Here is a 23,646-nt window from a genome sequence, read left to right on the forward strand (position 1 = left end):
AATTTTTAATATAACTCCGACTGGATTTGTCTGAAAGAAGAAAGTCATATACACCTAGGATGCATCGGGGGTGAGTAAAACACAGCCTAATTTTTATTTTTGGGTGAACTAACCCTTTAATACCATTTTAAATAGTTTTTACATTAGAATGTGTCCTGTTTAATTTTTATTTTTCAGAGCAAAAAATAATGACTATCATACATTCTTACCTCGATTTGCTGAAGACACCCACTAAAATGTCATTCAGTGTAACAATAGTTCATATAAACTAATAAAATACTAATTAATTGTAATTGTAACTTTACCAGTCTTTGCAACTATCATTATATTTTACCACTAGGTTTTATCCATTTGTCAGCAAGATATTTTTAATCATTTAAAATATAATAACATTAAGTATTAGTCTTTTTCTTATATATATATATATATATATATTAATAAGTACAGGTCAGAATAAGTATATTGTTTCATTTTTACATAAATAAATCTGTTACTCTGAATGATGATGGAACATTATTTCACGCATATTTAGATTTTTTTTTTCCACAAAAGTTATTTGTTATTTGCAAAGTTATTTGCAAAAGTTATAAACATGAAAGTAGACACTTTACTTGCATTTAATATGCTTTCTATGTATATAAAATACTTTTGTAAATTTAATTTTATGCGAACATCAAAATGGGACGTCTCATCTTTGACCCGCATACAACTCTATAAAAGAATCTTTAAATGCGCTTGTGATAAAATTGTGGCTCCATCTCTTAAAATACGTCCTTCAAAGTTTGTCCTGATAAAAATCGTTGTCTCATGACAAAACTTGACTTTTGTACATGACGACCTTTCTAAAATATTAGAGCTGCAGCAGTAAAATATTATCACTGCTAAACGAACGCCAGTTAACGTTCATATTATAAAGATCACAGCAATAATCATATAATGATAGATTTGAAAAATGATCCCTGATGGAGCAATGCAGCACATTACTGATGTGGCATGGGCTGTTTGGACAGAGTCATGTTGACTTGAACTCTTTGTTGAGTGTATGAACGTGTGTCGTCTGTTCCTCTCAGTTCAGTATTAAATCAGAGATGAACTCTACTTCTGTCGCTCTTTCTCACCCGTATCCCGTGAATGTGTGTTTAACTCTTAGCTTCCCTTCTCTCTCTCCCGCCTGCAGTTTGCCTCCTCAGGGCTGTTCACTGTGTGGCTCTTGTGGTTTCTGATCTAGTGGCCTTTCTCAGCTTCCATACAGACCCCTTCTCCCCTATGATAACTCCCTCCTGCCTTAGAGGTGAGCTCGGGTTCACCGTCCAACCCGTATCCATGGTCACGAGGTCACGAGGTCATCGTTCATGTCATCGTGCTGTGGCTCTTCAGGGCATTTTCACACTAGAACAAACATTAAGACGATTAGAACCATTCTGGGGTCTTCTCATGAATGCTTTTGTGAAAAGAGACCAGCAGTATGTTGTTTTAGTATTATTTATATAGTTTTATAGTATTTATTAATATTTTAAATGAGCTTTTACTTTTTTTTTTTTTCAATTTTCAATTTTAGTTTAGGTTTTTTTATGTGCTTATGTCACTTTTATTAGCTTTTTAAAAAATATTTCTATTTAGCTTTAATTTATTTTTATTCTAGATTAAGTTTTGGTAATATTTTTGGTGTATTCTGAATGATAATGTGAAAAGAACAGTATTATTTTAGTCTTTTTTTATATACTTTTTTTTTTTTTACTATTTATTAATATTTTTGAATTTGCTTTTATTTTTATACTTTCAATTTAAGTTTTAGTTTAGGTTTCAGTAAATTCAGTAATTTTTTTCTTAGTTCTATATATATATAACTGGTAAAAAACACATACTGGTAAAAAATGTATAGCCTGAATGCACTGTAAGTCGCTTTGGATAAAAGCGTCTGCTAAATGCATATATATATATATATATATATATATATATATAAAATTTAATTTAATTTATGCATTTAGCAGCATGAAATTTTTTACATATATATTTTTATTTGATTTTATTAGTGTAATCCCCCCCCCCAAAAAAAAAATTTCTGTTTAGCATCCCCCCCCCCCAAAAAAATATTTCTGTTTAGCTTTATTTTTATTCCAGTTTTAGTTATGTTTTTGGGGTCTTCTCTTGAATGTGAAAATAGGCTGATGTTGAGAAGGAAACACTATTATTTTAGTATTTATTTTATTTTATTTTTTATTATTATTATTATTTTATTTATTTGTTAATTTTATTATTATATTGCTTTTATAGTATTTATTAATAGATTGAATTAGCTTTTATTTTTGTTTTTTATTGTTATTGTTATTATTGTTATTTTATTTTAGGTTTTGTTATGTGCTTTTGTCAGGTTTTTTTTCTATTTAGCTTTCATTTATTTTTATTTCATTTAGTTCTAATAATGTTAGTACTTCAACTTCATGTTTCAGATAGTTGCCAAGGCAGCATTTCTCATTTTTGTTTAAGACATTTAGGTTTACGTTTTTTTATTCATGTAATATTTATATTTTATTTCATTTCAGATTTATTTCAATGACCAAAACTGATTTTTAACAGTTTTAGATTTGTTAATAAATAATAACAACACTGGAAGGGAATCGAGCTCTGGTTCAGACCAAACAATGTAAAACAAGTGTGAAAACAGCCTTCATGTCGCAGGACTCATGTTCATCCATTTTCACTCACCTCTGTCTGTCTGTCGATGGCTCTTTTCTGTCTTCAGATGAAGCCCTGATGTCTGTTTCTCTCCTTCAGGATGATATGCACAGAGTTATCGATCAACAACTGATGGATAAACACCAGGAGGAGTGGAAAGATCCTCCGTACTCCTTCAGCGGGTCGCGAGGAGGAGCTCCATCCAGACGAGCGCATCGCCTCTCGGACAGAGACAAGCGCCTCTTTTCATTCTTCAAGAAGAACTGAGATTATCTGAAGACATGGAGGAAGAGAGTGTGAGAACAGACGTGAGAGAAGGGTACAACAATCGACAGAAAGAAAGTCAAAATCACGAGATCAGTGGTTCTCAACTGGTTTTGCTAATCAAAAAACAGCATTATTTATTGTACAAAATTAACAAAAATATCTTTAAAATCAAACACTGAAATGCATTAATTGGTTACATTGATGCACTCACAAAAATATTTAGATCTAAATTTAGATTTATGTGTTTGAATTGCACATAAAATGTCCATCCATTTGGATTACACAGTATTAACATAAAAAACTTAATGTGATGCAAATTTGTCAGTCAAACGTAAATGAAACAGATCAGATTTCAGTAATAGTACTAATGAACTGAATGTATTTTAAATACACAATAACCAGTTTTATATATGTCTCATTAATAAATCTAATTTGCTTCAAAAAAATTAGTACAATTTAACTAATTAAATCTTTTCTTGTTCCACAGCTAGCCATATTTTAACTATTTTCATTCATTTTAACTGAATTGTTTTCACAATTAACAGATCTGTGCTGATTTTAAGCAATTTGAATAAACACATTTTAAAAATTATTATTTAAATAAAATCAAATAGATTCACTTTTTTTTTAATCTGATCTTTCATTTTCATCTTTCTCTGTTTCCTTTATGTAAGACTGACAAATATGCATTAAATCAAGTTCATTAGTTTGTTTTTGTTAAAACTCCAAATGGAGTAAATCCATTTAAATATATAAACCTGGTTACTGTGTTTTAAAAACACATTCAGTTTATTAATACTATTACAGAAATCTTACCTGTTTCTTATCGGTTTCATTTGTGTTTGACTGACAAATATGCATTGCATTTATTACATTATTGCATTAAGGTTATTACTTTATGTTAAAACTGTGTAATCCAAACAGATTGAAATTTTATGCAATTAATGCAAATACATAAATCTTAGGCATAAATATTTTGGTAACACTAAGTCTTTATATATAATGCATTATTAAAGTAGTTTGAATGCATTAATTATGCCTTGCAATGCACCTTATAATGCATTGCATGATCTCATGAATAATTGTAACCCCAGTTATAATACATTATCATACTTCTCTATTCATTGTTACACCTTCAGAAAGTAAAATGCATTCAAATACGACAAACCTTCAAATATCACAATGCATTTTAACTTTGCTTGCAATTATTTTTGAAAAGATAGAATGTATTACAACGTACATTATGAATACCTTTATAATGCATTATACATAAAGGTTACAATTAAAAAAAGTGTTACCTTTTTTTTTTTTAAATAATGCATCAATGGTTTTATGCTCTCAGCACCCAATAATTGACTGTAAAACCACTTATTTTTTGGGTCACGAGCCACTGGTTGAGAACCACGGCGCTGACAAACCGAGTTCTCTGATGGCTTTGAGCCATTTTGCACTTTATCTGTACCCACAATCCACCCTCAGAAAGCTTTAGGAGTGGAACACAAATCTTGAGACACGGTCATCGTCCGATAGGGTGAAGCCCTGTGTCAGGGTCTGTTCAACAGGGTTCCCAGAATACTCCAGTCCTATCAGAAGTCCGTTTCCCCTGCGAGTGCCTCAAAAAGCTTCTCCTCACCTCACTGCCAGAGATTCACGGAGGCACATCCGCTCACCGACCAATCACGGCATTCGCTAGAGACTCAACTCAGGATGAACTGGACTTCAGACGGTTCAGGACAAAGGTTTCAGCATCACGATGTAGTTTAAGGCCCAGGCAGAATCTGTGGACGTCTTTTGCATTTTATGTGTGCTGATTTATGAGAGTAATATGAGAGTACTGCAGTATTATTGAAAATATGAAGGGTGTAGCATGACGTGAATGTCACAAATCGGCCTAAATTTTCGGACACAGATTGGGTGTGGGCCTGATTATAGATAATGTTTGAACGCTGCAACATTAAAATCAAAAACAGCTACAGACGTTCTGTTCTTTGGTTCATTCATAGAGGTATTTTAGATTAAAAAACAACTTTTTAACAACCACATGAATATTATATAAAATTAACTTTCAGCAGCTGCTTAGAATAAAAAACTTATAAAAGCACGCAATTATATACAAATAATAATGCAACAAGAAATTGTTAGCATAAATGCGTTGTGGCTGGTTTATCAAATGTACCTGCTTGTTTTTTAGCACATTTCTGGAGAAAATGTCCTCAGGACTGCTTGATAACAAACTTCAGGCCGTGTGCGTCACAGTCTGACGCCAGTGAACCAAAGAGCAGAAGTGTTGAGTTGGAACTTGTAGACTGCGTCTGAAAAACTATCCACACATACAAGCAGTATAAATCAGAGAGAAACACCAAACTGAAGACACCATGATTAGATGATACTCACCGTTAGAAAATCTCAGTCCTCAGAGATGCACTGAAACTGCGGCTGTGTTCAGAATGAAATACTAGTGTACTGCCTACTGCACAGTATACATACACACTGTTTTTTAAAAGACAAATAATGTGCCACTGTATGCAGAATGTAACAATATTTCAAACAGCAGAATGTTACATACACTCTAAAAAATGCTGGGTTAAATATAACCCAGCGCTGGGTTAAAAAGGGACAAACCCAGCTATTGGGTTGTTTTGAACCCAACCGCAGGGTCAAAACAACCCAACTACTGGGTCATAACAACCCAATAGCTGGGTCAAAACAACCCAACCGCTGGGTCAAAACAACCCAACCGCTCGATCAAAACAACCAAATAGCTGGGTCAAAACAACCCAATAGCCCAATACCCAACCGCTCGGTCAAAACAACCCAACCGCTGGGTCAAAACAACCCAATAGCTGGGTTTGTCCCTTTTTAACCCAGCATTTTTTAGAGTGTAGTAGCCACCAAAAATTCCAAAAATTTAAATTGAACATTTTTAAAATTAATAAAAAAAAAAATGGTCAAACATCTGTCACTACGCTGATAAAAGTCTGTAAAAATAGGGCACTGTGTTAATAGGCCAGAATTTTCCCTATTGATTTACCCATATCTTGAATTATACATTGCATTGTGTTGTACTTCAGGGTTAAAGAAAATGTCTGTGAACTTAACAGATAACGTCCTGGCAGAACATCACCAGTACCTTTTCCCACTTTTTTACAGATTTTTTTTCTTACAGTGTAGAAATGTTAAAAATCATAGTGGATATTACTTCTGTTTCATTTGTCGCGCAGTAAATGGAAGGTCAAGTCAAGTGCACTGTAGGGTAACGTATTCAATACAGAGAATGCTGTATATCTTTGGCAACTGAAATTGCTCTTCTGAGTATTTTTGCATACAAAAAATACCTCAGGCATATGACTACAATCTCAGAAAAAAAGGTACAAAATTGTTACTGGGGCACTACAGTAAGAGACAAAAGCTAAAAGGTACATCGAAAGGTAAAGGTACATCTTTGTACCTTTATTTACCCCTAAATAGTACCTTTTGAAAGGGTACCCCAAGTGACAGTTATTTACCTTATTTCTGAGAGTGTAGTATGCTAGTATGTTATTCTGAACACAGCCCAGGTCATTTCTAGGGTGTACTTCCTCCAGCCTATGAGAATGAAGGGAGCACTTGTGTCCTGATCGTGAGCTGTAATCGGGTGTGTTCGTCTCGTGTTCGGTGTGTGTGTGTTTTTTTTTTGGGTTCAATCAGTGAAAGTCGGGCAGATTTTGAGCGAAGCTATGCAGCTGTCTTCTTTCTCGCAGAGGTGTTTTTTGGCTCGGAGAAACCCAAAGAGTGATTTTTTTTTTATACGTACAAAGACACAAACAGGTTTGGAATAAAAAAAGGAATCAATATATTTGTAAATGTATAACTTTTGAATGATAAATCAACTTTTTTAGAACAAGCTCCATGTAAGCGCTTGTCTGTCGTGTGGTCTGGTTTGTAAAGTGTTTCTGGAGGATTCGCTAGAATCGCTGTCTGATTAGAACTGAATGTAAACCATCTGAAAACTCTCAATCCAGACCCAATACGTCTGTAGGAGAGGTACTACAGGTCAATGAGGATAAAAGTTTCATTTTAACAAAGTCATATACAGTGTTTGGTAAGTTACCCTAAAAAGTAATTCATTACTAGTTACAAATGACATCTAAGCAGTGTAATTAGATTACTGTACTAATTACTCTCTCTAAAAAGTATTGCATTACTCATTACTTTCTAAATCCCATGTCAGCCTCGTCCAGCTGAACAATACAAGGATAGACACGAAACTGCTCCTTTAATTCTTTCAAATAAATAATACAAAACTGCATAAATTATGCTTGAACTGACCAAAGAATTTAAAGGGAGAAGGTTACATTAAAAACATACATTTTAACATTAGAAGTTAAATTTTGATGTTAAATCCACTATTGTTTTATAATATAGAATTGTTCTAGAGTCTTAATGCAATTACATCAGAAGTAACTGTAATTACTGGAAAATTACGAGTAATCCCTTACTTGACTTTTTTTCAAGGGACAAGTAATTAAACTACAGTAATTAATTACTTAGTAATGCATTACACCCAACACTGGTCATATGAATATTCACCATAGTGACCATTTTTAGTATGCAAATACAGAAATTGCACAAATATGCATAATTCAATAGATGTGACTTAAATTGCACATAAAACAACTTTCAATTTTCAGAATATTTTAACAAAATTCATGCATAAAATGTACATTTGTGCATGTAAATATTCTCGTCCCCTTTTAAAAGCTTGTTAAAATGGCTTTAAAAAAATCCTCTGACATTTAAATATCACTGAAGCAAAATCTCAATGACATTTTACTCCAAATTACATTAAATGCCACTTTAGAAAATTGCATTTGAAAGCTCCAGAACTGATGCTGATGTATATGACAAAGGTGATTTAATAAGGATCAGATGGTTATAATTATTTTGGATGTTTTCATTAATGCCTGTAGTGCTTCTCCTGTCTGACGGCGGATGAATGAAACACGCTGTTATATTAGCAGTGGTTTAAATCTTCCAGACAGCAGCCGCGTTTATAGCATTAGTCATCTCTCTTCTGTTGTTCTGTATGTAAAAAACATTTCAATGTCATTTCTTTAGATTCTTTTCTTGCGTTTTACACACTGTTCTGTAAGCGTCTCATCACATTGACTTTGTACTGCTGTCCTTTTGCCATTTAAACACTGTTTTTGCAAGTCTCTCGTCTGTCTTAAATCTGTTGCAAGCTGCTGTTGTGAATGCGTTTTATCCTATAGTCATCCACCATTTCTACAAATCCTCTCTGTAAATGTCACCAGTTGCTCAAACGAGCACTACTAGTTCCTTTCTCACTAGGTCTTCATGCATGAGCGTGGATGTGCACGCCTTTCTATGTACTGTACATTTCATTCATAAGACAAAAACAAGTTGTTTGAATAAGATCAATGGACATTTGATAAATTATTTTAATAGAAATATTGAGTATTAAGCAATTCTATCCTAATCCTGTTGGTCTGATTGTTATATAAACAATTCAAAAAGCTATTTTACATAGAATACATGGGACACTGTTCTGTAAGCGTCTCATCACATTGACTTTGTACTGCTGTCCTTTTGCCATTTAAACACTGTTTTTGCAAGTCTCTCGTCTGTCTTAAATCTGTTGCAAGCTGCTGTTGTGAATGCGTTTTATCCTATAGTCATCCACCATTTCTACAAATCCTCTCTGTAAATGTCACCAGTTGCTCAAACGAGCACTACTAGTTCCTTTCTCACTAGGTCTTCATGCATGAGCGTGGATGTGCACGCCTTTCTATGTACTGTACATTTCATTCATAAGACAAAAACAAGTTGTTTGAATATGATCATTGGATGTTCGATAAATTATTTTAATATAAATATTGAGTATTAAGCAATTCTATTCTGATCCTGTTGGTCTGATTGTGATTCAAACAGCTTATTTTACATAGAATAAATGGGGGAAACAGATTAATAAAAGAGGGAGAGTTCTACAGCTATCCGAGTAAATAATATTGTATAAAGCAAATATTAATGGTTTTCACCAGCCTCATTAGTGCCAAGTTTCCTTCCTGAAATGCACTTTTTTTTTTTGAAAATGAACAAATTAAAAACATACATATATCTACTCAAACACTTTATCTTTGCAGTAAATCTTAAAAAATGGCTGCTAAAAAAACAACTTCATATCAACACGAACCTCGCTACATTTAAAGTAAAAAATTATACTTAAGTCATGCCGATTAAATGATCTGTTATTACTTTGAATAAAACCAGAAAAAGTGTCAAATGGACTTAAAGCGAATTATCACACACAGCTAATATATATCACATTTTGTAATATTCTTCACTTCCAGACAAAAGTGTATGTATCTGTACATTTGTAAGTAATACCGTGGTAAACATGTAAATAAGGCAGATTTTATACTTTCCATAATGTGTTTGCTATTTATACTCATAGTAAATTCAATCCAGTGTGTTTTTATAACTATTAAATTCTTATTTTTCCAACAGATTCCTTTAAAATACCTAGTTATATACAAATGTAGACAAACATACGTCCATGTTTAAAAAGATGTGGAATGCACTGTGATGCATCAGAATAAAAAATACAAATGCAAACGTTTCTCAATCATCAGTTATTCCAGTAATAACCCTGAAGAATCATCGCAGTCCTGCAATAAACATCGAGAAGAACAAAGCATGTAAACAAATGTGCAACGTGATGATGCTTAATAAAGACAAGGACAAACATGCTTGTGTCAAATATTAATTCTTAAAATATTTATTAATGATTTAATTCATAAAGGGGCGGTCCACTATACATTTCTTTTCTCCAGTGTATAATATAACCACAGCTGAAAAAAGTGTTTCAACCAGCACAGTTTGCATGGATATGTGCTAATATGTCAAACGTGCATGCATATGCACACGCATGATATCACATGACTGGATTGAAATTGGCTCACAGCACAGCCTGGGCTTGTGGTGTGTTTTGGCTTACTGAATTAATACAAATTATGAAAATATTTCTATTGGTGAATCTCACAAAACCACTAAAAAACAAAATTCAATTTTAGATATTAAAAAATAATAATTTTTAAAAAATGAAACCCGTTTCAGGTTGCTTAATCTTTTTCTTTGTTTTGCATATTTCAATTTTAAAGCATTTATATATCATTGTACTATTTCTTTTAATTAATGCAGCTCTAAATTCATTGCATTACATTAAAAAAAAATCTCTGCAAAAAATCTTTACATTAAAAGTTAAAATAACTTTTTCTTTCATAATGACTTCAATTCACAATTAAAAACACCAATTTCATGTATTTACTTAATCTGCAAAAATTGTAAATTTTTACATTAACATTTTAATTCAAAACAAGAAAATAAGCTTAAAAATTCTAAATGTGCCTAAAAATTGGCTTCACTTTTATGGAGGAAAAAAATGTTGTAATGACTTTAATGCAGATGCATTTCAAAAATCTTTTTAATTCTTTGCAAAAAATGCTACATTTTTACATTACCATTTTAATGCCAAAAAAAACAAAAAACAAAACATTAAGGTGCCTAAAAATCAGCTTCATTTCCTTTATGAAAAATATATTTTTCTTTTAAGGTGAATTGGGACATGGTCATGTTTTTGTGAGATTCACCTCCATAGAGACACCAATGGAGGAGTATCTGTCATCTGTCAAAGTTGGACCTGCCATAAAGACAAGTTCAGTAAAAGTGTCAATAGCATATTCAAGAAATTTAGGGATGAACCCAAGATTCTGATTCACCCATTTGGCTTAAACACCACATATAAAAACTATTACATTTCATATTAGCAATACACCCTTTGCAACTGTGCATAAACACGGTGATTACGTTTTTAAACCTTGCCTGTATCAGCGTCTTCCGGGTCCAGATGATTGTGCTTCATTCAACCTCATATGGCACAACAACATTGCTCTTCTATGAGATGTAAAAGATGAAATCTTGTTCTTAACATCAGCTTCACTGAATGCATTCACAAACCCAAAGATGCGACTCCAGCGTCCGGAAAATGGCTGATACGGAGGAGAACTGTATGGCAACACTGAAGGAGAGGACTGTTCTGAGATTATGGCAGCATCATCCACGCTCATCCTCACGGGAAAAACAAAAGCAGAAAAACACGAGCCTGAAGACATCTGTGAATGTCAAAGGAGCTCTGCTGTCCACATCATGAAGACCCGAAGCCTGAACTAATGCGGTGAATCTCATGAAAGCATGTAAATCTAAAGGACAAAAAGAAATCACATTTTCCATGAAGAAATGAAGCCTACTTGAAGACTTGTTTTTTTTTTGTTTGTTTTTTTAATTGACTTTATTTTCATGATGATTAATGCTAATGCTCTTTTTAATGCACATTACTGAAACACATCCAGATGTTTTAATTCTCATTGCTATAATAGTCATTTTTAATGTACTACAGCAAAAAATATCAAATTATACAAAAATGTCTTTAAACAAGCATCAGTTAAATGAAGCACAACAAATACTATCATGATGTATAATTACTTTACAATTTATAAACATCAAATTTCTTGCATTGGCAATGAGAATTTCGGATGAAATGTGCTTGATCCTAAACATAGGCTTCATTTTCTTTATGCAAAATATAATACATTTTTAAATGTGACCTGGAGATGCTTTTTTGCGAGATTCACCCAATGAAACAGGCTTGAGAAAAAAGAAAAAAAAAAAAAAGAAAAAAACCCCATGATGGATCACTAATTGATATTATCTAAAAATGAACTAATGAAAACTCAAAGTTGTTGGCATCTGTATCCTTTTGAGTCCACGGTGAGTAAATGTCTGTAATTGCATGCTTTCATAAAAAAAAAAAATGCAAAAAGGGGAAAAAAGGCCCAAATTGTTCTTGCAGAAAAAAACAATGGCATTCCACAAAAAATAGAGAAAGAGAAGCAAAATAAAGACGAAAATAAAAATCACTCCCGAGATGGTGGATAATAGAGATATATAATCACTGTAGAGTATACAGAGAGTAAGCATACAGAAACCTGCATGGTTTGGCGATCACGTCAGGTTGCTGGTCCTTCAATAAAGAAGGAGGATCTTTTATTAAATATCACGAAATCCACATAAAACTCCTCGACTCTGATAAAATCTGTACATTTTCTTTTAAAAAGTCACTGTGGTTTGTCTCGGTCCAAAAAGGACTGCATTTTTCCGCACTGTGTTTTTGTGAAATCTTAAGTGAGATGATCACAGTCCATCTGAGTGTGCAGATCGCCGTGCAGAGGAACATCTGTCCATCCACTAGCAGCATTTTTTTTTTCGTTTGCTATTCTTGCTGAGTTTAATCACATCGTTCTGCTGCTGTTGCTGCTGTTTGGCCACAGACTCTTTCTTTGCCCGGAGCACCAGCTCTGTGATGCAGTTAAACATCTACACAAAGACCAGAAACACACACGGATATGTTATTGCACCCTCCAAAACTGATTCTAATAAATATTAACACACTTCATACAACATATACAGCTATAAAATCTGATTAGATGAGCCGCGTTTGAAGTCGCTGTAAAATAGATGACACACAGAGACATACATCAGGTAATTTCAATTTTGTTTTGACTACTTTCAACTAGGGATGTGCACAAGTGATTGATTATTCAAGTGCTCATTCTGTGAAATATGAAATTAAATATTCTAGAGCAGAGCAAAAGTACATTTTAGAGAGTTTTCCAGACCTGGAAGCTGCACACTAGTGAGTTTTAGGTGTTTCACAGCACAATCCGAATGGTCCTAATACAGAGCCCCGAGGAACTCACCTCCTCCACGTTGATGTTCTCTTTTGCGCTCGTCTCAAACAGGCTGATTCCCATCTGCTCAGCAAACTTCTGTGCGTCATTCGTCTCCACAACCTTAGAGTTTGGATCGTCATTTTTATTGCCCACTTAAGTGAGAAAATGATAGAGATGTAGACAGAAATGAATACAGAAGTCACCACTGAATTGATTTAATAAAGTCTACTAATTCATGTACTAAAGGGTTCATATCATGGAAATAATATCACAACCATGGGCTCATTAACATATGACTATCCACAGTGTGAATTACACCACATTTCACATGCAAAGATATTAGCCAATCAAAACAGTGGTCGTTTACAAATAGAACTGGACTTAAAAATACATAAAAAAAACAAAATAAAACAAAATATACATACAAAAATAATATAATATTTAAATAAAATTAAATGTACCATGTAGAGCATTTACTGGAGAACTCACCTAATATTCGACAGACGTCATCGCAGTTCTGGTTTATTTCATGCAGCCATCGCTTGACATTGACAAAGGATTCAGCACTGGTGACATCATACACTACTATGACCCCATGGGTTCCTCTGTAATACCTGAGCATGGAAATAAAGAGTTTTAAAGAGTTCAGTTTAAATTAAGAATTTCTCTCTGCAAACAACAGTGGACAGAGGAATAGCCCTGTGACTAGGGTTGTGCTGATAGACGATATTATCGTATATCGTCTGTGGCTGATGCCTTTGACGATATCAAGACGATTATTATTATTAGGCTAGTATTATTATCTAATTAATTTTAGGGCATATTTGTCCCATCATATTTCTTTTTACACATTTTTACAGTGTTGCACGCTATAACCAATCACACACGATTCTGTTGAACTTATGAATGCAATGGCCAATCAGAGACGTTCAGATGAGTCATTGTTGTTGAGTACGTGCGCTCGCTGACTGAATTCTGCTCTCTCGCGAATTCTCTCAACATAAACAACAAAGGGCAGATGTACATGCGATGTAAGTATAAGAGATAGCTTTACTGATTAAATTGGGAGTGTTTTTTAAAGTGCATTAACTTATGCTAAATTGAAGTCAGTGATGATGTTCTTTGATAATGTAAATGTTCTTTGCTCGTTTTCTGTAGCTGCTGTTTAAATATAGTTGAGGAAATGTAAGCATTATAATTAGTAACTTACAATGTTTTTATTTAAATTGTGATCATGTTAAACAAATTCAGTCATATTAAAAATATTTTATGATATGACATCCATATGCTACTTGACTAAAAAGATATAGTGTAGTTGATAGATTACACTAACATTTGGCTGCTTTTAACCTTACCCTGGAGTTGGTTCACTCTACAGCTATGAAACTAAGCAAGTAAATAATTAAATAAATTAGCACGATGATTTCGTGTGTCGGCGATCTCACAGGCTGATGATAGGACGATATGACTATGGATCATATCGCCCAAAACTACCTCTGACTTTAAAAGCACAGGCCGTCTTCTGTCTCCAAACACAGACACAAAGACATTCACACACAACAAGCTCTTTGAGAGGCCTGGAGTGACCAAACCCTTCTGTCATTGACCGAGCCTGCCACAGTTCTGCCTTATTAACAGATCAAAACCTCACATAAGCATGCATGAACATACTTACACACACTAACGAGACACTAATGAAGCGGCGCACATTCCCTTCTTGTTAGCTACGTAATGACCATCCGGCTTCAGGTCATCGCACACGTAACCATGCCACATTAACACTGGTCCAAAACTTACAAAAAAAGTGTCTTTGCAATTTTACAGGCATAAATGTAGTTTGAGCTCTTGAATACTTTAATGTAAGCCATAATGTTGAGGGTTTTTGTAGGTTTTATGAAGTAAATGTAAGACTTAAGACCAAGTAAAGAAAATGTAAGGAATAAATTGAATGTAACACAATAGTATCATGTCAATATCGTCTCTAAATGTAAATGTCTTGTATTATCAATGCTTCAAAGAAAAAAAAAATTGCCTTGAAAAGCTCTCCTTTCCAACCACTAGAATACGGAAATAACTTTTACTGCATCTTCAGATCACACTGCAAAAGTTTGTATTTTTTGCCTTGTTCTCCTGTGAAAATGCCTAAAGTTTCCTAAGTCAAGATACATTTACTTGAGAAGCAAAATAACAAATTAAGTCTTGTTTATGAGAAATCTATGAAAATCAAGTGATTAAAACAAAAGAAAATTGTCAATGGGCTCAAAAAATCTACTTAATTTAAAGTGTTATATATATATATATATATATATACACACACACACACACACAAGTTTTTATATTCCATTGGCAGATATTTGTTCTTGTTTGGGCATAAACTCATTTAATTTTGTTAAATTTTTAGAAAACAAGACCTCATATCTTCATTTTGCATCTCAAGTAAATGTATCTTGACTTAAGGATGTTTATATTGGAAAACAAAACAAAATACTAAAAACTTCAATTTTTTTTGCAGCGAATGCAACATTTAATGCCATTACTTTAGAAATTCAAGACTTTCTGCTTTGATTCAAGACCTTTTTAGGCCTTAATTTGTTGAAGGTCAAATTAAGACTTTTAAAAACCTTGTTAAGACTCCCAGTAACCTTGATTTTTCTGGTAAAAACTTCATCTTAAACTATTGATTAATGTATTTTATTAAGCAAATTCTGTATGAACGCTTCTACACAAATTAAGTTTATTATGTAATGGTGTGTGCTTCAGGAAACGTAATATACATCCAAACATCACAACAAATGAATCCTCATGCCACAGGAAGTGTGAACTTAAAGCCCAAGGACAGCTTCAGTCCCAGAGTGCCGATGGTAGATGCTGACCCTCAGTCAAACAGTAGCTATAAAACGTTACGGCACTAATTAGGAACATCAAACAGATTCCCTGAAGCGTTGTTAGCGAGCGGCACAGCCACGCTGGCACACACAACAGCCGCAAACAAAGACGTCCTGGAACATTATGTTCAATGTCTTAAAATGTTATTACTGAAACTAAGAATGAAAGGACCATTTCTATTAATATCAAAGAGAAATACCATAAAGAATTTATTCAGACCGGGGAAGAATTATTCTTCCTGTTCAAAGCTTTCTTTCTTGCACACATTTCTTGATTCGCAATGTATTCTGATTTATTATGAATCACAGATCATGTCAAGAACACAGGACACGTTCAGCTCAGCAGTAGTTTGATCACGTCATGCGTTTGACTCACGTAGACGTGATGGTTCGGAATCGCTCTTGTCCGGCTGTGTCCCATATCTGCAGCTTCACCTTCTCTCCATTAATCTCCACCGTCCGGATCTTGAAGTCGACTCCTATAGTGGTGATGTAACTACCTACAACACAAAACAACACCAAAGAGCATTGAATGTATGATCATAATAGCTTAGCTTGGGCTTTTTCTAGCCCTTTATTTTCAAGATATGTTCTACACACATTGTCCTGAAAAATATTTTAGGAACACCACACTGTTGGCCTACATACAGCTTATGCACCACATCACCCATTAGACATGATAATATGACAATGATTTCAGTTTGAGCAAAAACTGTAACATTTGTAACAATGTGAAGTATTATTACAATTTAAAATAACGGTTTTCTATTTGAATATATAGTAAAAAGTCATTTCTGTAATCAAAGCTGTATTTTCAGCATCATTACTTCAGTGTCACATGATCTTCAGAAATCATTCTAATATGCTGATTTGCTGCTCAAGAAACATTTCTGATTATTATCAATGTTGAAAACAGTTGTGCTGCTTCATATTTTTGTGGAAACGGTGATACATTTTATTTTTCAGCATTCTTTGATGACTAGGAAGAACATTTATTTGAAATAGAAATCTTTTGTAACATTAAATGTCTCTTTAATTTTGAATGGTAGCGTATCATTCATAAAATAGTTTTATTTCTATAAAATAATAAATAATAGGGATGTAACAATTCACTCAACTCACAAAGTGATACAATTCATGATACTGATTTCACGATATGATTTGAGTCAAATTATAAATGAAAAGATGTCATTTTATTATTGCTTGGACAAAATGCTGAACATTTCTTTGTGAAACTGAAATATGAAATTTTAAAACAAACCCCAAATAAATAAACTAAGGCTTTGTCTGTGCTCTTTCCATTCAGTTAGAGGCAACCACTGGATTTTAATCACGATCCAAACAGAGATGCTGCATACATGCTGCATGAGCAGTTTTTAATCTAAATTAGACTGTATAATTTCGAAATCTGAAGCAAAAACAGAACGGTCTTTAACTTTGTGAAATTATGCTACATAAAACATCTGAACGAGACAAAAACAGCAGACGGGCTGAATGAGACGCAGATTCACTCTCTGACAGCAGGTGGCGCTTATGGAACAGCAGCGATACAGCGTTTCCTTGGTTACCACTGTTATGCACTGCTATAATATGCATTATACAGAGTCAAGATGAAAAGAAAATATCATCTAAACTTTTCTAAAGACAGTCAGTTCCCCTCGGAGATACATTCATGTAAAGTCCCACCCCCAACTGTATCGCGATTCGTTTAACATCTCAACTGATTTGAATCGTCACATATTTGTATCGGTTTTCAACCGGCTCGCGGTGCATCATTACATCTCTAATAAATAAATATCTATTTTTCTCTAAAATAAGAGTTACTAGAGTTACTTGAATTTATTAATTTCTATCAATTATTTTCTACATTGCAGAAAATACAAGCTGCACAAGGACTTGAACCTAAGGTAGTGAACAAATAAAAACACTCCCAACACAAACAACACTCTTGGCTTCAGAAAATCTCAGGACTGTCTGTACAAATCAAACATGATAATAAATCAGACAGATGACGCTGGACATGTTCATGCATCTTACCTGAAAAAGTGTTGTCTGCAAAGCGCAGGAGAAGACTGCTCTTTCCAACACCTGGAACGACAAACAGCAAACAAAACCAAAGAATGAGGAAAAACCATGCAACATATGATGCAGCAGATTTCAGCTGAATGTGATAAATACTGGCTCCAGCAAACCCAGACGAAACCTCTCTAGACTAACGCCTGCTCACCATTAACGTTCACCATGTGGTTTCTCACACAGCTTTCAGAGTCACTGCTGAGAGACAAATCCTAAAATCTGAGAAACATGCTGTCCTTGCTGGGAGCCTTTCCTTATATGTCGTCAGATACTGCAGATTATTGTAAGTTTAGACCGAAAGAGGCTGTCTGCCAATGACCATGTCACTTTCTTCAGCTCTCATGGGTTTGCAGGTAATTCAAAACAGCAAGTCAGCCAATCAGATTGGAGCAGGCGGTATCGGTGAGATTTTACTGTGGAATATGAATCTGTCAGTTCATGAACGGTCTGTAGGCGTACCGTCTGAGACTATGACCGCTGACTCTCAGAAAAGAAGATAAACCAAGCAAACACCCTCTCCTGACAAATGACACCACTAACGCACAGGATAAAAGAGCTGACATGATTTACTCCGAGAAGGACTATAGAAACGCATCAAATCACTTGATTCCTGTGGAGTATAACCTGCTTACTGAAGAACATGGATCATATCATTAATTCTATTATAGGACTTACTAGCAGTGGACAAGCCGCATTTTGATTCTGAAGACAGACATTCATATCAATCAGTCTCTCAAGTCTCTCAAAAAGATCACATAACCGAACAAGTCCAGCCGCCAGAAAACAGACTGAATGCTCAGCTTATAACTGAAATCTATATTACATCCCAGACAACCAGTGTCGAAAGCAAGCCTGTCCCTGCATGCGGGACAAAGAATCCAGCAGATTTTCTTTCATCACAGACCACAGATCTGTACAGTATCATCAGGTCACTTCATTAGAGTTCAGAATTCAACCAGAGGCCAAATAAAAGCCCTCAGAGCACAGAAACACTGAGGCTTGTGTGTCCATCTACTGTAGCCCACAGCAGACGGGTCAGTGCCAGCGTGCCATCACTCATGTCATGTATGGACAATGATTCTAAAGATATATTTAAATTAACTGTTGTGTGTGTGTATATATATATATATATATATATATATACACAGTATATTATATAATCACACTAAATATGAAGTGTAGATATATAAATTGATTATTTTAGTATTCTTTGATTCCAACTACAAACCAGAAATTCAGAATTCAACCCAATGATACATTTTAATAATATACAGTTCATCCAAACTGTTTGATTGAGCTCATTTGAGTCGTCTGCTTCACACGAGAAGGTGCAAAACTCAAACCACAAGGACCGCACGCTGTGATGTGTCTCATGGTTAACCACCCCATGACAACAGGACACTCTCACCTCTGCTTTTGTGCAAACGCTAGATCTCCTTTACTCAGACCTGAACACACGAGGCTCAACTTTAACCATCTGACAATAAAACAGCACAAACAAAGCGTTTTCTGCATCAAAATCAGCACTTACCAACACTTGAAATATCCAGATTTCAGTTTCTGATCAGTTCATTTACAGGTACAGGCATCTGTTCGCCCTGTGAACTTTCACATATCATTTAAGTAACAAAAGTACCCGTTCACTTAAGCGACACTTAATGTGTCTGAATGTCATTTATTAGATCTGTATCTGTGCATCTCAAATACTGCAAGAGCATTTCTTTTTTTTCCTCCAGCTTCAGCTGTTTATTTGTGTATAGAGATGCATTCTCAGGGGTCGAGAATCACATGCACTATCAGCATATTCCATTAAGAGTCTCAATAACACCATCTTCATTTTCAACAAAGATCATTTTAAACAAAGTATTTCAAATGTTTTGACTGTAAAGTGTTTATATTTTCAACAAATCACACTTGCTTTTACATTCGGTTTCATAATGCAGTGATATTCAGACACATATGAAGTGCTCAAATACTTTCTGGAGTCCCTCAAATCAATACACTTCTGCTCTAGTCCTGAATAAATGATGCACAGAGAGAGCAGGATTGATGAGCAGCAGATCAGTCTCTGGATCTCCGGTCTGAGTGAAGCGATCAGCCGTAAAGCAGCGGCACAGCGACAGAAACACGCTCGTGTGTGCGTTAAACCAGACCTGCGTTCATTTACGGCCTCTCAGAGCTCACAGCTTTAATACGAGACACTCAGAGCCCCGCAGAGCCTCGCCCCGGCCCGCTTCCCGTCACGCATCCGCGGCGTCTCTTACCGCTGTCACCGATGATCAGCAGTTTGAAGAGGTGATCGTAGTCGCGGGCCATGCCGGCGGTGGGAGGCTCAAACCCCGCGGCTTCGCTGCAGCTTCACGCCTCTCTCCAGCCGAGCGCTTGGCTGGAACCCGTCTGACGTCCCGCCCGGATGAGAGCGGACAATTTCACCCGGTAGATGCCGAAAGCAGCGGGCTTGTCGTCGGGGTTTGACGGTGTCAGCAGTCAGTCGCTCATTACCGGAAACGGCGCTTCCTCCTGCTACACGCGCGGCTGAGGACCAATCAGAGCGCGCCGACGCCATATGACGTAACAGCCGTCAACAAGCCCGCGTCGCGAGGACGCATGTATTTGCTGTATATGGGTCAATGGCGGCACATCAATTAAATTATAAAAAAAAAAATAATAAAATAGGTCAATGACAAATAGGATATCGAATATTATAAAAAAAAAAATATTAATAAAAGTGCAACGTAGTTTTTCTCTTGAAAAAAGTTTACCATTTTATGCAGCAACAACAACATAATTACTAATAACACCACTTAATAATAATACTTTACACCTTCAATGAATGTACACTATAATATAACAGTACACAACCTAATCATTTTCAAAAAATGTTCACTTTTCTTTTCAAATACCATATAACTTTATTTTTATAGCACCTTTAAAGCAGCTTCTCAATGCATTTTGCATAATAAAAACAAACACACAAAAATGACAACAACATACAGAACAAAACAAATGAAAAGAAGACTAAGACATACAATTTATAATAATCAAGAAAAAGCTAGCCTAAAAAAAATGAGTTTTTAAATTAGATTTAGAAGTAAATAGATTCTGTGCATCTCTGATGTAAGGAGGGATGCATTCCATTTTCTTCGTTTAATTCATGAATATTAAATTGTTTTTTAGATTACTCAATTTGTTGCATCTTTATTTGCCATTTATACTTATATAAATTCAATCTATGTACATTTTTTTGCGTCAATGCAACAAAATGTTAACACTTTTTTTTTTTTACCACAGAATATACTTTGAATAAAAAAAAACACATTTTCCATATAAACTGCTTTAAAGGCAAAAACAATAAATTTGGTAAGAATAAAATATAATAATAATATTACAATTCATGATGGAAACGTATTGAATGCTTTACAAATGGGGGTGTTACACTTACAAAAAAGTAATTTTTTTGGTCACGATTTTGTCTAATAGTTTTTTTTTTTTTTAAATACTCTGTAATTACCATGATATTTTAACATAGTAATCTTTAGTGCCATGTACTATTGGCACATTTGGCAGGATTACCATCTCATACTGTACCACGGTTACCACCATAGTACGTTTTTAAACAATGTCAGATTTTTCTTCCTTCGTGCCAACAAAGAAATGTTTTCATGACATCTCAGTAGTTTCTCAGTGAGAGCCAGAAAACTGTGCAACTTTCCAAAGCCGTCTGAACTTTGAGAATCTGCCAGAAAACTGCAGATTTGATTCCCTCCGGATCAGCTGAAGATGAATTATGTTGCCTGTGGGCTCAGTAATGACACACAGACGGGTTTGCGATGCACTAAAACTGCAGATGTGTCTGATCACTGCTGAAACCTTCAAAGCTTTCAATGAAGACTTCAGATCCGTGGCCCTATGATGATGGAAACTCTTTTGTTAGTGTAATAACCCCTTTGTCTATTCTTATTTCTTACACACTTATTCTTTCTTCAGTAATAAATGTAGTTTTAGGTACAAAACAACCTGGACACACTTGACTGATTTTAAAAACGTTTTGATCCAAGGCATTTATTTATGCAAAATTAGACTGTCAACTAAAACTGAAATTTTATTTCACATAGTGAAGAATTCTCCAGTCGACAGTGTTAAAATCAAGCCAGGATTCAATTAATGGGGTTAAATTTAATTCATGAATATCAAGATGTTTTCTTGAGGTTACACCGTTTTCTAGCATCCTTATTTGTGACCCTGGAGCACAAAACCAGTCTTAAGTCGCTGGGGTATATTTGTAGCATTAGCCAAAAATACATTGTATGGGTAAAAATTACCGATTTTTCTTTTATGCCAAAAATCATTAGGATATTAAGTAAAGATCATGTTCCATGTAGATATTTTGTACATTTCCTACCATAAATATATCAAAACATAATTTTTGATTAGTAATATGCATTGCTAAGAACTTCATTTGGACAACTTTAAAGATGATTTTCTCAATATTTAGATTTTTTTGCACCCTCAGATTCCAGATTTTCAAATAGTTGTATCTCGGCCAAATATTGTCCGATCCTAACAAACCATACATCAATGGAAAGCACATTTATTCAGCTTTCAGGTGATGTATACATCTCAATTTAGAAAAATTGACCCTTATGACTGGTTTTGTGGTCCATGGTCACATTTGTCATTGACTCTTACATAAATGCAATCTATCTATATTATATTTCTAGCTCTGTTACAGCAAAATGTTGATGCTTTTTACCACCCAATAAACCTAGAAGTCTGATTCTGTCCTTAAAGGGATAGTTCACCTTCAGAATGATAATGATACACATTTCCAGATACTTTGAGAATGATGCTTCAGTGGAGTAATAATGAGTTATCAGGTGTTATGAAGATGCATGAAATGTTGAGCAGGAATTACGAAACAAACATAAATGTAATTTCTTTAAGTCAAACCGTTTATTAAATCAAAGTTTTCATTTTCTATTTATTCATACAACCATTATTAGTGGACACAGTGCTAACTGGAAAAATCAGCATCACATCCTTTGGGTTGTTAATGGCTCACGTGTCTCTCACACACACAGAGAGAAATCAATCACAACAGCGAGAAACTGCTCACCATCCAAACGAAATATAAAAGGGCAGCAGAACATCAGTGCTGGAAAAGAATTGGCACAAATTAATACTTCATCTTTCAGAAGAAAACCAAACGAAAAATATACATTTACAAATTAACAGCCAATTGAGGAAAATGCAGCTTTTAGATGATGATTTCAGTGGCTCAGCACAATATATACTTTCCCAGGCTTTCCTTGTGGTGTAGATGACATGAAGAGTCAAAGCTAGTGAGGAGAGTGTGTGTGTGTGTAGGACTGACTGATGCAGGATCTCGGAGAACATCAGCGGCTACAGCACTGGATTCAGAGCAGCTGAGGCTGTCCATCATGTCAGGATGGTGTCATCGATCTCTTCGTTGGAGTCGGGAAGGCTGGAGATCTTCTTCAAGGATCTGCGGTAACATTCTGACAGCAGCTCGTTACTGGCCGAGTCCAGGATCGCACTGATGCTCTGAAACGAATTTACACATGCAAACGTTATTCAAATCGCAGTGCTTTTATTGGACACGGGACATATTGATTAAGAGGCGACTTTTAACGTGTTTTCTGGTCAATGATCTGCATTTACTGTATGAAAAAAAGCTGTGAATATTCTGCCTAACCTCTTTTGTTGTCCAAACTGAAAACAAAAAACTGTTTTCACTCAGAATTTGCTAGTATATTTCACAATAATTACATAGAAATGGCATGTAACATTGAGATACAGAGATACCGCATTAAATGCTGGAAGGAAACAGCAAGATGTGCGTAAAATCCTTAAAGGCACAATATGTAAAAAATTTTTATTAAAATAACCAAAAACCACTAGAACAGTGTTATATATTTTGCTGACTTGTGTGC

The 23,646-nt window shown here is 34.7% G+C and overlaps 3 protein-coding genes across 3 annotated transcripts in view; 1 reads left to right on the forward strand and 2 right to left on the reverse strand.

Moving 5' to 3' along the window:
• LOC107699624 (bicaudal D-related protein 1-like) overlaps positions 1 to 3,065 on the forward strand; it is a 36,033-nt gene extending 32,968 nt beyond the window's left edge. Inside the window, exon 10 of the mRNA XM_016500942.1 lies at positions 2,776 to 3,065. Within this exon, the coding sequence (XP_016356428.1) occupies positions 2,776 to 2,943 (168 nt within the window). The 3' untranslated portion in view covers positions 2,944 to 3,065. The remainder of the gene's footprint in view (positions 1 to 2,775) is intronic.
• An 8,375-nt stretch (positions 3,066 to 11,440) lies between these two features.
• Positions 11,441 to 20,243, reverse strand: LOC107699662 (ras-related protein Rab-35). The gene is made up of 6 exons (XM_016500989.1): positions 19,957 to 20,243; positions 17,654 to 17,704; positions 15,993 to 16,116; positions 13,221 to 13,345; positions 12,759 to 12,883; positions 11,441 to 12,375 (listed from the first exon to the last, which is right to left on the reverse strand). The coding sequence occupies exons 1-6, from the start codon at positions 20,006 to 20,008 to the stop codon at positions 12,247 to 12,249; spliced, it is 606 nt and encodes a 201-aa protein (XP_016356475.1). The 5' UTR covers positions 20,009 to 20,243; the 3' UTR covers positions 11,441 to 12,246.
• Positions 20,244 to 22,608: 2,365 nt separating this feature from the next.
• LOC107699625 (eIF-2-alpha kinase activator GCN1-like) overlaps positions 22,609 to 23,646 on the reverse strand; it is a 51,969-nt gene continuing 50,931 nt past the window's right edge. Inside the window, exon 54 of the mRNA XM_016500943.1 lies at positions 22,609 to 23,257. Within this exon, the coding sequence (XP_016356429.1) occupies positions 23,132 to 23,257 (126 nt within the window). The 3' untranslated portion in view covers positions 22,609 to 23,131. The remainder of the gene's footprint in view (positions 23,258 to 23,646) is intronic.

This window comes from Sinocyclocheilus anshuiensis, unplaced genomic scaffold (assembly GCF_001515605.1).
Source record: "Sinocyclocheilus anshuiensis isolate Anshui unplaced genomic scaffold, SAMN03320099.WGS_v1.1 scaffold714, whole genome shotgun sequence".
In the NCBI taxonomy this organism is placed as follows: domain Eukaryota; kingdom Metazoa; phylum Chordata; class Actinopteri; order Cypriniformes; family Cyprinidae; genus Sinocyclocheilus; species Sinocyclocheilus anshuiensis.